At 42.0% G+C, this 15,521-nt stretch overlaps 1 protein-coding gene across 1 annotated transcript in view; it reads right to left on the minus strand.

Moving 5' to 3' along the window:
• Window positions 1-15,521, minus strand: part of cadpsa (Ca2+-dependent activator protein for secretion a) — a gene marked incomplete at both ends in the record, with an annotated part of 125,149 nt that overhangs the window by 71,909 nt on the left and 37,719 nt on the right. The window contains 3 exons of the mRNA XM_080423499.1: window positions 2,554-2,675; window positions 5,033-5,266; window positions 7,559-7,639. Coding sequence (XP_080279625.1) covers window positions 2,554-2,675; window positions 5,033-5,266; window positions 7,559-7,639 — 437 coding nt within the window. The remainder of the gene's footprint in view (window positions 1-2,553; window positions 2,676-5,032; window positions 5,267-7,558; window positions 7,640-15,521) is intronic.

Raw genomic sequence — 15,521 nt, forward strand, 5'->3', positions numbered from 1 at the left:
CGCGGAGGTCGAGGGAAGGTAACAAGAAGAGTGGGCACTAGTGATGAGCGGGCCGACCCGTAACCCGCGGGTCAACCCGCGGCGCGGGTGGTCGAGTCAGGATTTCAGAGGCAATTATGCGGGCTGCGGGTGAGCGGGTCAGCCGCTCTCACAAAAAAAAAAAAAAAAAAAAACTATTTTGAACAACATGCTTGTTTATTTAGCCCATGACAATGTTGTGCTACTGGAGACATTTAAAGCGACTTTGGGTACTTAAAAGAGCGCTATATAAATCTGAACTATTATGATGATGATTATCTTTTTTTTCCCACCGCGGGTCGCGGGGCGGGTTGAGCCATAGATTTATATATGGGTTCGCGGGTTGGGTTGAGGCGGGTTGGGTTCCGGGGCGGGGCGGGGCGGGTCATGAAAAAACCCGACCCGCACATCACTAGTGGGCACTAAGGAAGAGTGCGCATCTCGATGTAAAATTGGCTATTTGGTCAAAAATGTAAAAAAATATGAATAATTATAATCTAATAATAATTTTAAACGGTCTTAAGTAATGTGAAGTATACATGATTAGAACATGATTGAACATTTGACAATTAAGGTGTAATATTTCTACAATTATCAATTACCAATCATTTGGAACATAAAGAAGTTGAAGGGTAGACTATAAATCTAAGTCTGATAATGATGTACCGTGCATGTTCAAATCATGTATACTTTACATTACCTAAGACCATTTTTAAAATATACATTTTCTTTACATATTCAACAAAAATAGCACATTTTACATGGAGGTGCCCACTCCCCACTCTTCCTTAGTGCCCACTCTTCTTGTATCCCGAGGTGAACAGGACAGACATACAAGACTGCAGTAGCTTGTTCTAAACAAACTATTCATTTTAGCTGATAAATAGATCAAATAAACAAAATGCTTCACATGAACAATGTTGGTGTAATTAAGAGATTCGCTAGGGGGATAGCCTATATGTTTTATATACACAGATTTACAAATAAAAGAGTGTCAGAAACAATATCACAGTCAGAATGACATTTATGTCATTTGTTCTAGTTGTTTGAAAAGGCAACAAAGCAATCCTTGACTGTCTCTCAGACCCATCAGTGCAATCACAGGATGCCTGTTACACCCCTTCCCTATACACTTTGTATGTCGTTCTGGATGAGGGTTTAATGCCTACATTTTAAATTGCAATTGTGCTTAATACAAACATGTACCAACAGTGTACAGTATGAAGCTATTCCAACACAGCAACAGACCATCTTTCGAAGCTGACTCATCTGTAACTCTTCCAACTCTTTGGCGGGTGATTCCTGTTTTGAATAAGGTTTCCTTTTTTGTCTTTTGCTAATTATCATACTCTTGATAAATACCCACTGATACTGTAGGTATAAAACTATGCATTTTGTCGACAATATTGATATATATGCCAATGCCATTGTATCCTATTTTAGTGTGCCATCTCTGCATAACTCAAGTTTGCCTACCAATCCTATGATTTTATTAAGTTCAAGGTGGTCTGGAACTAATCCTAGTATTAGTTCTCTCCTTTCCTCTAGAGACTGCATGTGTTTTGAGTTGCACAGCGCACAGGCCCAGCCGAGGTCACTGATTATCTCTGGAGGAATACAATAACAGCTCATTGGAGTTAACTTGACTATCTATGACAAAGCCACAACACCTCCACCGACACCGGTCAGAGCCAAGGTCTCGACAAAGTCTCAACCTACGAGCCAGGCTCCTCATGGCCAGATGTCATCGTCAGAGCTGATAACAACTTCATTTGTGTATAACTGTTGTGATCATTGACTGTTTAGGCAGAGAGATATTTTTGCTGTACGGTGCCTCGTGGATTGATTCTTTCTCTTAATACAATGTCAACCTTTTAATTTGAGAACCGGCCTGTGTCTGTCTTTGATTTCGTCTCATCCTTTTTACACTGGGTTTTCAGCTGTTTAACTACAAATAGTTTTAATTAACATAGAGCAGGATTTACGACCCTTATCAGCTCTTTTATCTACTTTATCACCCACTATTTTCAAGAGGTTGAAGTAAATAATGTTCCAAAGGTGAGACCAGTTTGTGAGCAATCTGAAACAAAAATGTAGCCATTTTCTATTTGCATGCTACTGAAACACTCTACTGTCAAATCATCAGTGTTCATTTATCCATGTGTGTCTCCCTCTGTGCGCAAATGTTTCTTGAACTTGTGATCACACGTAACCCTGAACAGGATGGAATACCCAATCATTCCTTTCTTTCAGGGTGTCAAAACATTATGCAGAGACCTTGTGAAAGAGGAGATGAGGTGAATCAGACTTGATTGAATACCAAGAAATATGGAAAAACTCTGAATGTCATAGCATTTGAGACCGTCAGAATGTGTAGATAAGCTGTGCTGTCACTGTGTGCGCACTAGCACAAGTTCTGCAAAAAAAAAAAAAAAAGAATGATAATGCCACCACTTGCATGACTCATAATCATGTCAGTGCCAGTCCAGGTGGATGAGGGTGGGTGTGTGTGCGTGTGTGTGCACTCAGACATACGTGGGTTTAGAGGCTTCAGCTTGGTCTGTCTGCAGCTTGTGGCCCCCCTCTACCTCCATGGTACAGTACACAATCCTGTTAGGAGCCAGAGACTTCAGGCCTTGCACCTCCACTATCACCACCTGAAACAGAGACCGGAACAATTCAACTTTAAACCACCATACTGTGCTTGTGAGATATGCTGTGTGTGTGCGCGCGCATGACTGTGTGTGTTTGTATAAATGTTTGCACCTTCAAAGTAATACAATGCCATACTGGTACTGTATGTGTCTGAATGGGAAAACCTTGTGTTTTGCTATTAGTCAAAATAAAGAAATAATTGTGCTATATTTTTGTCTAAAATAGCCCTTTTTTTTAATTACATAAGATTTTGTTTTGTTGCTATATTTCAACATTTCAGAGAAAGACACACAACACAAATTGTCGTTTGCAAAATCTGTTGTAGGCTACACACAGGAATATGTAAAGCCAGCCAATAATGAACATCGCTTTGTTTTAAGCCAGTTCCAAAGTCACCCCCATTTCTCTGGTTATGTTGTTGAAAAGACAGTTCAACTGGGAGGGACAAGTGGTGTCTACATAAGCTTCTCATACAGTGGTGGAAAAAGTACTCAAATGTTTTACTTAAGTAAAAGTATCAATATTGCAAGTCCGAAATTAAAAATTGTGTTGACTAAAAGTACAAAAGTATTGGTATCAAAATTTACTTAATGTGCTAAAAGTAGAAAGTACTCATTATGCAGAATGTCCCATTTCACAACTTTTCAAATGTATAAAATGTATAAGAAATCTTTTGAAAATAGCAGATCTACAAGCTCACAATGCATCGTAATAATAAATCAAAATCTACAAAGTCTACAAAGTCACCTTTAAAGTTTTCAAATAATTATAGTGGAGTAAAAGTACAATATTTGCCTTTGAGATGTAGTGAAGCAGAATTAAAAGTACAGAAAATTGGAAATAATTTTACAAGTACAGTACTTGAGTAAATGTAATTAGTTACTTTACACCACTGCTCTCAAACCTGCTCACTTTGCTAGACACCATCTGAAAAGTCCTTTTATTGCAGAAAAAGCAGCTTCCAACAACACCCTGTGAGCTTGTATGTAGATCATTGGTTCTCAAAGTGGGGTCCTTGGGGGGTTCCAGGGGGTCCCCAATAAAAGTAGTTAATGTAGCATCAGATCACAATCATTTTAACCACTTTATCCATTACGTTGTCTTTTGGAAACTTTTCGAATTTTTAAAACATAAATCTTCTCTTCTGGGGGTCCCTGGCACAAAGGATTTTCAGATGGGGGTCCGCGGCCCAAATACGTATCAATTTGGGGGTCCAACGAGTTTGACAACCTCTGACGTAGATCATCCACCTTCGGTCAGCGACACCGCTGGATTAATAATGTGCATAATAAAAGTCTACAGCATTGACAAGATGTCTTGTAGTCTCTCCAGCTGTAGCTTGTTGAACTCATTAAGCCTCGTGGAAGAGTTGAGCAAAGTGCACCACCATGTAAACAGAGAGGACAGGGACAACACTTTTAAGTGTTGTAAGTGTAACATAAGCCAAAACATAAACAACCGGACCAGTAACATAAGGTATGTTTTTTTTCCCCAATCAAATAATTGAAAGGCAACAGACTAGACTTAAGGTTATTTTTCACCTTTAAAGTAATTTAAAGTAATTACAATGCAGACATACAACTGTATGTGTCTGAATTGGAAAACATTTTCTTTTGCTATTAGTCAAAATAAGGAAATAATCTTAAATATATAATTTCTAAGATTTGATTGTTAAAAAAGATTGACCCCCCCCACGCACGCACGCACGCACGCAACGCACGCACGCACGCACGCACGCACGCACGCACGCACGCACGCACGCAACGCACGCACGCACGCACGCACGCACGCACGCACGCACGCACGCACGCACGCACGCACGCACGCACACACACACACACACACACACACACACACACACACACACACACACACACACACACACACACACACACACACACACACATACACACACACACACACACACACACACACACACACACTCCAGCAGAGGCTGGAGATGCTAAGAAGTGGACTGGAGTCACTGGACAGGTGATTGATCTTTTTTAGAGAGAAGGGATACAGTGCCACAGGGAGACACTCCAGGGAGACATGTGCAATATCTGCCCAATTAGTGTGAGGTTAGAAATCTCTATATTTGTTACCAGCGCTGGACGATCGCCCCATGGTACCCAAGGTACTCCCCATGGTATAGGGAGAAAAACAGGGTCAAATGTATTGAATATGTGTCATCTAATAATCTCGCTCTCCAATGTGTATCATCTAATAATCTCACTCTACAATGTGTATAATTTAATTATCTCATTATCCAGTGTGTACCATCTAATAAATATCACTGTCCCACTAAATAAAGTACTGTACTGCGCACAGCCAGCATCCCAGCCAACCCCGTACTGACCTCCAGTGTGAAGGAAAGGACCACGTCGGATTTGGACAGGGTGTTCTCGTCCTCCTGGCCCATGTCCATGATGGAGGTGTTGTGGCCTCGCTTCAGCTTCTGTAGCTTGAACTCTCCTCCCTTTGAGACTGGCATGCTCTCCAGGTTGGCCATCAGCAGGTTGACAGAGGAGCGCAGCTCTTCGATGTACATGGCCTCCATTTCCTTGGACACAAATTTGGGGAACTTCCCACCCTGGCCAGAGAACACGAAAGCCATTAATCATCTTCTGTTGCCAGGTTTACTGCATTGTAATTCAAAATTATACGACAGGTAGTCCTGACCAAGAAATCTGATTGGCAAACTAGACCGGCGGTATTCAAAGTAGGGACCGGGGACCCCGAGCGGTTGTTGAGGGAGTTGCAGGGGGTCCCCAGCAAAATTATGTTAATATAGCATCAAAAGCAGTTTAACCACTTTAACCCTTTTTAAATAGCTGAAGTCAGCTATTTGAAAATAGCAGATCTACAAGCTTGTTGGCTATAAAAATAAAATAAAACATACTGTAGATATTGAATTAATTTAGAAAAATCTTAACACTATAATCTTCTCTCTGGCACAAAATCTTTTCAGATCAGGGTCTGCGACCAAATACATCAATTTAGAGGTTCTTGACATGAAAATGTGTGAGAACCACTGGACCAAATATTTAGAAAGTGATCAAATCAGCATGACAGCATACTTAGTAGTTGTAAACTAGGACTCATTACTCTGCTGATGTGACTTATTGTTTTCCAGGTATGAATCAGATCGCATGTGTTTACAGGTCCTGACTCCTGACACACTGCAAGCGTCAGAGGTGTGCGTTATCAAACGCACCCAATTTTTACAATGGCTGCAGCCACTGGAGGCGTCAATTGGACGAGACAAAACCTGTTCATGTGTCTCTCAGAGCTCAGTTCTATTTTGGAGCATCGACACGTGGCACAGACCATCCAAGATTGACGCACGGCAGTATGTCACAACGACTTGCAGCAATGACACTTGTCACTGATGTGTCTCTGCTTTAAAATTCTGTTGTTTTTTGCGAATTGCCACACAATATGAAAACATTGTAATTACAGTATATCGCCGGGCGGCGGGCACCGAAAGTAGCAAATCTACAAGCTGTCTACAACATGTCATGGCATTACAGTAGGCTACATGTTGTGAGCTTGTAGATCTGCTACTTTCAATGACTCCATCAAAACGCATTGCAATTTACTGGCGAAATAGCTTAAACAAATTCATACCAAATTACAAATCAATACAAAATCAATTAACTAGCTGCTCATCATTTATCCGATTTAATGGGACAAGCAGCAGCATAATTTATAATGAAACAGCCGGGTATTAGAACCACCAGAGAGAGACAGACACTGACACTCACACTTCATATCCGCCAGGCAGTGCTCAACTTCGGCGTTATCAGCCGTCATAACCCGCCTGCCGCCTACCACTGGATGTGTTTATTTTAGTGAGCTTGCTCTGGAGTCGCCAGAAGGAGTTGATCAGTTTACAATACAACACAACACCGTGCATGGGCCGCGGGCGCAGTGGTTGTGGGGCTGCAGGAGCCAGGTATCGCAAGGTATCGCCTGCCTCCCAATGCTCCCATGTCATTGTCTGGGAAGACGTTGCTTCCCTTCGTCTGGGAGGCGTTTCAGGCACTGAGGCCGTTTAGGACAATAATATTAATAATATGTTGATGCAGTCAGTTCTTCATTAGAGGTTTAATACTCAAGTGTTCAACAAATAAAAATGCCATTTGGTCTGGAAGAAAAAGTAGTATTGCCACTGCCAGGCAATACTTGCTTGAAAAGTAGTGTTGCCATGGCAATACTGGCAATACTGGCAATACTGGCAATAATGACGGCGGCGGTGGCCATGGGTTCTGTTATTGTTTTATTGTTTGTTAATTGTGTTATTATTTGTAACAGGAATATGTTATGGGGACTGTTATGGGCATTAATGTGCCATGTTGTTTTGCGATGTCCTGTATTCATTTATTTAATTTGTGTTTACACCATGGGTTAAAGGAATGGTTACAGGAACCCCCAGCCTTCTGTATCATTGAGTTGGGTTGGTTGGAGCTGCTGTATGTGATTTGAGCGGTGTACAGGGCACAGTTTGGCACAGGTTACGAATGAAAGGGTGTTCCTAAGGAATGTCGATCTCATGGCTCTTCCTTCAGAGCAGAAATCCACTGTTCATTACTAATGTCTATTATTTTGTTGGAAATCATTGTATTGTCATTGTTTTGTGTATTATTGTTAAATCATTATAACACCATGCATTCCCGAGTATTTTGTTTCTTTCTTCTTCTTTTTTCAATAACATGACCTCCATTTTCATCTGCTATTTCAGTTTTTACATTTTTGATGTCATGAAGGTGTTTCTCAACTCCAGTCCTGTGGATCTAGACAACTGGTAACGTTCTGTTCAACCTGGTTATATATACAGATAATAGCCTAATATGAAGTGGGCTAAAATCAGAGATTCCTTTACCCTGGCTATCTGGTCAGCCATTTGCAACCGTCCATCCAGCTCTCTTCTGATCTGGGCAGCCTGCTCATCAGGGTTGTCCAGCTGTGGAAACAAAAACATCACATACACATTAAGATAGCTTCAATTATATTTCTCTCTCGCAGACACACGCACACAACACGCGCACACACACACACACACACACACACACACACACACACACACACACACACACACACACACACACACACACACACACACACACACACACACACACACACGCACGCACACTCACAACACCTTGCGATGTGACGAGTTGTGAGCTTGTAGATCTGCTATTTCCGGTGTGTGACACAGCGCACAACTAAGAACAAATCAGTCTTAATGTGTCGGCATTCCATGAGTGGTGGCAACAATTAATCTTAGACAGCATGGTTGACACAGTTAAATTGTCTCACTAATCTCAGCTGAATCGGTAAAAGATGTCAAACGGGTTCCCAGATTGTCATCCCACTAACATATACCCCCGGCCAAACTATACCCGGGGTTAAAGTGGGCTCGCTCGGGGTATATTCTGGGCTATTAGTCCAGTTACCCCGGGGTATAAAACAGGCTGGCCCACTTTAACCCCAGGTCTAGTTTGCCGGGGGTATATTCTTGGCTGTTACACTCGCGTGCAACACCACGCAAACCACCAAACACACTTCCATCCCACTGGGAGGAAGTCCTCAGTGGCTCACACCCCCTTTTGCCCTATCACGAATCACGCCGTACATTAACACCAACAACCAAAGGAAACTTCACAGCTTCACAGCTCTGTCGTGCGCCTCAGCTGTAGGCGGCAGGCCTACCCATAATCACAGCCGAGTACACCCCTCTAGGGCATTGTGTAGCTAGCAGACATCAATACCTCACATCTCTCACTCTGGCTGAGTGAGGCCTTTGCCAGTATACTCACACAAGCCAGTGAGGTAGTAGAGGCTTGAGATCAATCTGATAACAACATGGAATTCCTCAGGGCCTCACCCCAGGACTATGATCAATACTCACTACAGCACTGTCTGATGATTAACAAGGTCATGCAGGGCTCTGAGAGGAATGCTATGTATTGCATTGGAGTCTGTTGTGAACCGTTACACTGAAAAATGACAATCCTGAGTGTTAATTTTAACTCAGAGTGTACAAATGACCCTGATCAGTACATTTGGCCGCGCGCGCGCGCGCGCGCGTGTGTGTGTGTGTGTGTGTGTGTGTGTGTGTGTGTGTGTGTGTGTGCGTGCGTGCGTGCGTGCGTGCGTGCGTGCGTGCGTGCGTGCGTGCGTGCGTGCGTGCGTGCGTGCGTGCGTGCGTGTGTGTGACTGAGAAGAAGTGCCAGTGTAGTATGTGTCCATGTACTGCATACAGTGTGTGTGCACACATGTGTGTGTTTTGGAGATTTTGTGCGTGCTTGTTGCTAGCAGTTGGGAACAGGAAGGGATATGATCTTCCCTGCCCCTCTCCAGACTGGCTAACACACACACACACACACACACACACACACACACACACACACACACACACACACACACACACACACACACACACACACACACACACACACACACACACACACACACACACACACACACACACACAGGAATAGAATAGAATAGAACGTATTGTACTAAAGTGACACAAAGTAAGCAGGACTGGTCTTTTGGCATTCTGTTCACCAGGTTATCCATGGCCAAAATTCCCAGAGTTGGCATTCTGCAGGCTGTATACCAACCTGGGGCTCAGTCCAAAAAATGCCTTCTTGTGCACACGCCTCCACTTCCCTCTGCCCCCCTATAGGGTGCTAAGGCATTCCTTGGAAACACATTCCAAGAGCCAGGGAAGAGTAGAGAAACCAGCACTATAATACAGTGAATATCTACCTTTTTTTTCCTTTTCTTTTTTTACATGGTACATCCCTGGGACCCCAATCTACTCTGTAAAAACCCTCGCTACTGGGCAGCGCAATAATCATTGCTATTTTCCAACCGACACAGTTGGAATTCTTACAACCAGTGCCACGTTGTCTAGATACCAAATGGTTTTGTATTGATAGTTACAGGCCATCAATCAATGTGAAAATGATGAAATGTTGATTGATCCCTGGTAAAATAATTAATAAAATGAGGTGTGACCTGGTATAATCGGACACACAGAGAGAAGAGTCAAAAAGCAACTGTTTTAGACCAGCTCCAAGTTAGTCTTAACTGCTGGTGCAGTGACGGCGCAGATATCACCTTACTAATTAGATTGTGATTGCAATCAGTGTGCACGCTTGTGAACCCACCTATGTAGGTGAATCTTAATCCAAATAACACGCATTATTTGGATTAAGAAGCCCACACACTGATTGCGATTACAATCCATCCGATTTCAACAGAACACTCAGGTTCAACAATTTAGATGACATTTCTGAGAGACTCAGCATTGAGGTTGAACAAATAATTTATTATCTAGGCCATATTAGCCCTATATTAGAGCAAGTGTTGTCATGCTGGAAGGAGGCCTACCACAAAAGAATGTAAATAGTTTTTCTATTTAGAGTTTTCAAGCAGTTCGTTTTTCATTAATAGGCTTTATAACGGTGACTTGTGGGCAATGTCACACCATCACTCAATGTGTGTTCATAAGCTACAGTATCAACCACACACAAGGTCTGACTACTACCTCTCACAGCAAAACTATAGATAGAAAAAATAAATGCTGACCACAGTTGGTGGGATGTGTTTTCAATGTCAGTTATTATGCTTTATGCACAACAGCAAAACTTGTATGATGTGTAACTATAGGGCATAGAATAGACAGAACACAAGTCCAGTAATTGAGGACCAGCAAACATTCACAGCCACCTCTGAGAGGGAGTCGATAAAGCAATTCCTGCTACAACCAATGGATAATGAAGACAGAAATCACCATGGCATCTGTGTGAGGGAATGTGTGTTGTTCATGTGTATGTGTGTACGCACGCACACACGCACGCACGCACGCACGCACGCACACACACACACACACACACACACACACACACACACACACACACACACACACACACACACACACACACACACACACACACACACACACACACACACACACACACACACACACACACACACACACACACACACACACACACACAGTACTTCTGTCTAACTAAGTACCAACTACCAAGTATGAGTTTTTTCTGTCTCAGAATTCCCAATGGTAAATGGTGTCATTTCTACAGTAATTAGACACATACAGTAAGTACAGCAGGCAAGGAGGCGTGAAAGACTGTATATGGCACAGTGGGTCCATCATGTTAGCTACATTAAAGCCTGTGTAAATGTATACTTGTAGCTGCATGAGAGTGACTATCTACAAGCTCACAACGAGTCACATCTGCATTTTTTTGGTGTGCGACATCAGCACACAACAAACCACTTAAATCCTATTATATGGTTGACCGGAGTCCCTCAAGGCTCTCTGCAAGTGTCCCTTCTGTTTTCACTCTACATTAAATATCTTCGCTGAAAATAGCCGATCGACAAACGCACAACGCGTCGCAACGCGTCACGTTGTGAGTTTGTCGATCGGCTTTTTTCTGCGAGAGTTTTCCCCAGAATACGGATATGCTGGGGTTTAAGTGGCTAAGTATAACAGTAGAAGTTACTGTACACATAGGAAGGGTGTTACAGCTCAAATCATCCAACATTTTACTGTTTCTTCCTCTTCAATCTGTTTAAAAAGTCAGAGAGCTTTATTGGCATGACATGTTTACATACTGTACAAAGCAGAAACATAATATAGATAAATAAGTATTTCAAATAATTTAAATATCTGCACCCCCCCCACACACACATATTTTCTCTACTTATCTTTCTAACACCTCTCTCTCTCTCTCTATCTCTCTCTCTCTCTCTCTCTCTCTCTCTCTCTCTCTCTCTCTCTCTCTCTCTCTCTCTCTCTCTCGCACGCACGCACGCACGCACACACACACACACACAGACGTCACGTGCCAAAAATAGCGATATAGAGCGCTATTTTCGACACGCGACAGACACCGCCGAATAAGGAAGTATAAATCGGGCTTGACTCTCTCCCTTTCACCTCGCTCTCCTCTTCTTGGTATTGATTTCCTCACATCAGCTGCATTAAAGCATGTTTCCTGAACACCCACCTCTGCTGCTACCACCAAGCAAAGAGCACGTAGGAATTACCTCTGTTTCCCAAGCAGACAAGCTTAGACAGACATGGGCCACACAGACACAGACACACAATATGCACTAAAAGGATATGCGCCACGCTCCAGTGGTGGAAAAAGTACTCACATTTTTCACCAAAGTAAAAGTATCAATACAGCAACGTAGAAATACTCTGTTACAAGTAAAAGTCTGGTAATCAGTATTCGGTAATCGGTAAACCTGAGTAAAAGTACAAAAGTATTGGTATCAAAATGTACTTAAAGTACAAAAAGTAGAAAATTGGAAACACTCCAGTAAAGTAAAAAATACCTCAAAATGTTACTTAAGTACAGTACTTGAGTAAATGTACTTAGTTACTTTACACCACTGGAAACACACACACACACACACACACACACACACACACACACACACACACACACACACACACACACACACACACACACACACACACACACACACACACACACACACACACACAATGTGCACTGTGGGCTGCACTGTAAAGGATATCAAAATGTGTGCAGAGCCAGTGTATAATTATGCACGCTGATGATTGTTGTGTGATTGTTTCTTGTCATTGTTTGTGCGCTGTGCCTGAGGACACCCTCGAAAACCATGATGAGATGATGCATCTCAAGGGGTTTATCCTCCAATCGAATTTTGAAATAAAAATGCTGTTATCTCTCTCTCTCTCTCCCTTTTATGAACACAGTAAGTTAATTGGGGGAGGGGAGGGACATACACTTGTTTTTTTTTGTTGTTCAGTGTCTCTCCATGCCGTCTATCACTCAGACCCTGAGCCTGGACTGTATGGTAAACGCTGTCCATTCTGTCTTACCTAACGTAAGGTGGGGGCATGCATCGTTCCAGACTTGCATAGTGTTTTAAAAAAGCGGGTCTAATTCGGGTCTAATTTGGTTCTATTTGACCAATATAAATCATTTTTTTTCTTTTTTTTGGCTGTAAAAATATTTGTATCAGCGCAGGCGGGGCCCCCCCTGCTGGTGGCCCCCCCGCACCGCATCACTTGCTACCCCTCCGTTACGCCACTGACCGGGTGGGGCATGCATCGTTCCAGACTTGCATAGATTGCATTGTTTCAAAGTGAGAGTTGACAGCCTGCCAGTGTTTGACATTTTCAGGCGATCCATGGACAGAATTTTCATATTTTCCAATTTCCCATTTAATAAATTACATTAAGTCCCACAGCAATGTGTTTAAGTGGGGTTAGCAATTTTCCATAGAGAAGAATTTCATGACAGGCAATTAAAGAGGAAAAGGAGATTAGCTGCATTAGTTTGTCATAAATGGTAAATTTATATAGCACCTTTATCCAAGGCGCTTTACAATGATTATGCATGATTGTAACCCATTAATTCATACACCGATGGCGGAGGAAACCATGCAAGGCACCAACCTGCTCATTGGGAGCAATTAGGGTTCAGCGTCTTGCTCAAGGACACTTCGACACGGCCTCTTTACCTCCTGAGCCAGCTGCCAACCTGACATTCTAACTCCCTTCTCAGGAAAATAATGTTTACATTACATTTACTCAAATACTATACATACTTCATTCATTCATTCATTCATTCATTCATTCATTCATTCATTCGTTCGTTCATCTATTTATTTATGGGACAGTGCATATTAATGAACATTTCAATCAATACACATGATTTCATGTAATATGCCGGATTTAGCTAGATGCTCATTTCCATCCGTAGTCCCACATACAAATACACCACAGTGACAACATGACAAATAGAGAAGAAACAACATACAACTGCATACAAATAAAAAGTTAAAATACTATACAATTGAAGCCTAACTAACAACCTAAATACCTAATTGTATAGTCTTAATACCTCCCCAATAGAAAATCAAAACCTAATTTGACACATCTAAGATTTAAAATGTATCAATGGTCACATGTTTGAGACTTTTTTAACCATAGTTTCAGTTGTGCTTTAAAAGTACACAATGTGGGGCTTTCCTAGAGTGACATTGTAGGCTTCCCTTGATGGAGAAGACATTCTGTCTGCCTACGATGGACCTCACAGTCCCCTCTGGTGTCTGACCTAGTGCCATGTCCAGTGTCTCTCCTCCTGTGGATAAAATCACACACTGGAGGAGGAGCCAGTCCATGTAGACATTTATAGAAAAAGCAGAGGCTTTTAAAAGCCTTAAAATTATCAAAGTCTAAAAGGTGTATACTTTTCCAAAATGTTACAATGATGGTATGAGTTTGGTTTCTTGTCTAAGACCTTGATGGCTCTCTTGAAAAGTTGTTCAATTGGTTGCAGGACTGTGGCACCCGCAAACAACCAGTTTGTGAAACCTATATTCAATGTGTGATAGGATCATGCATTGGAGACATGTTTTTTGCAGCAGCAAATGTCAAGAAGGGTCTAATCTGTTTTGCAAATTGAATTTTACTATTTGTCACCTTCTTGATGTGTTTTTTGAAAGTCAGGTTGGGATCCAATACAACCCCTAGATATAATTGGGAGACCAATTTCAATTCTTCCACTTCAAGAAACACCTTGGACCTCTTTTTCACTTGCTGTTTGCTGAACAACATTTTCAGCAAACAGAATTTTGAGGTACTTTGACTTTACATGGGTTTGTCAAATTTTCAGTACTTATTATGTTTCTACTCTACAACATCTCAGAGGCAAATATTGCACTCTTTGTAACAGAGTATTTCTACATTGTGGAATTAACACTTTTACGTACGTAAGTAAAGAATTGGAATACTTCTTCAACTGATGGTCCCAGAGTCAGTTCTGATGTCAAAAAAAGACATCCAGTATATTCCATCAATGGCCTGACCATATGATTCGGGTCTGCTAGAGAGCATCTGTCACAGGCATCAGAGAGGTATGGATAAATCTTCAATAATCTAGCATTACTAAAATGGATCCTATCAAGTACATTGAATTGAATGAGGGTAAGCCACAGACAGGAGGAGGATGAGTTTATTGCATTTACCGCATCAACCCACCATTTATCTGACAAAGCGCTGCCCAGTTCAGTCTTCCAACCTGTCTTGATCTTATGCAGAGCAGGTGGAGTCACTGCTGATAAATGAAAATATATGAAAGCTCTTTTTAACAAGTCAGTAACTGCAAGAGCATGGTCAATGCCTGAGGCTGAAATGGTATAATGTGATGGATTTTACAAAGTTACAAATTTGGAAATACCTAAACGGATCCGAGTTCTGACGGTTGAATGTGGAGCATGATTGTTCAAAGCTAGCAAACACGCCATTAAACAACATAAAGGTCACCCAGACAGGATAGGCCGTCTACACCAGGCAAATCTTGAATAAATCTTGGCTGGTTGAAAGAGTTTATTGTTACAAATGTGTGTAGCTATCAGTAGGGGCAGAGAAGTCTGTTGTCTAATTTGTTGCCAGATTTTCAGGATGGTATATAGGCTTAGTGGAGTACTTTCTAGGATTAAATGGAAGGCTGGCAGGCTGCTACAGAATACCATACCAGCAGAAAGAAAATCCACCAAGGCGGAAAGAAAGCGGCACTCCAAAATAAAAGTTGCAAGACAGAAAAGCTCAGTTAGCCATTTTGAGCGGTGCAACCTATAAGAGGGTTTAGGACCCATCCGTGGTGAAAGTTTTTCTTTCCGTCGTGAAAATTTGTCTTTCGCTGTGACACCATGCTGTGGAAAACACGCCCATAGGCTAAGCTTTGCAGGACGTGCTGTGATTGGCTAGCGAGACACATGATGAAATTAACTTCAAACTT

This window comes from Gymnoscopelus braueri, assembly GCF_963280865.1.
Source record: "Gymnoscopelus braueri genome assembly, chromosome: 3".
Taxonomy (NCBI): Eukaryota; Metazoa; Chordata; class Actinopteri; order Myctophiformes; family Myctophidae; genus Gymnoscopelus; species Gymnoscopelus braueri.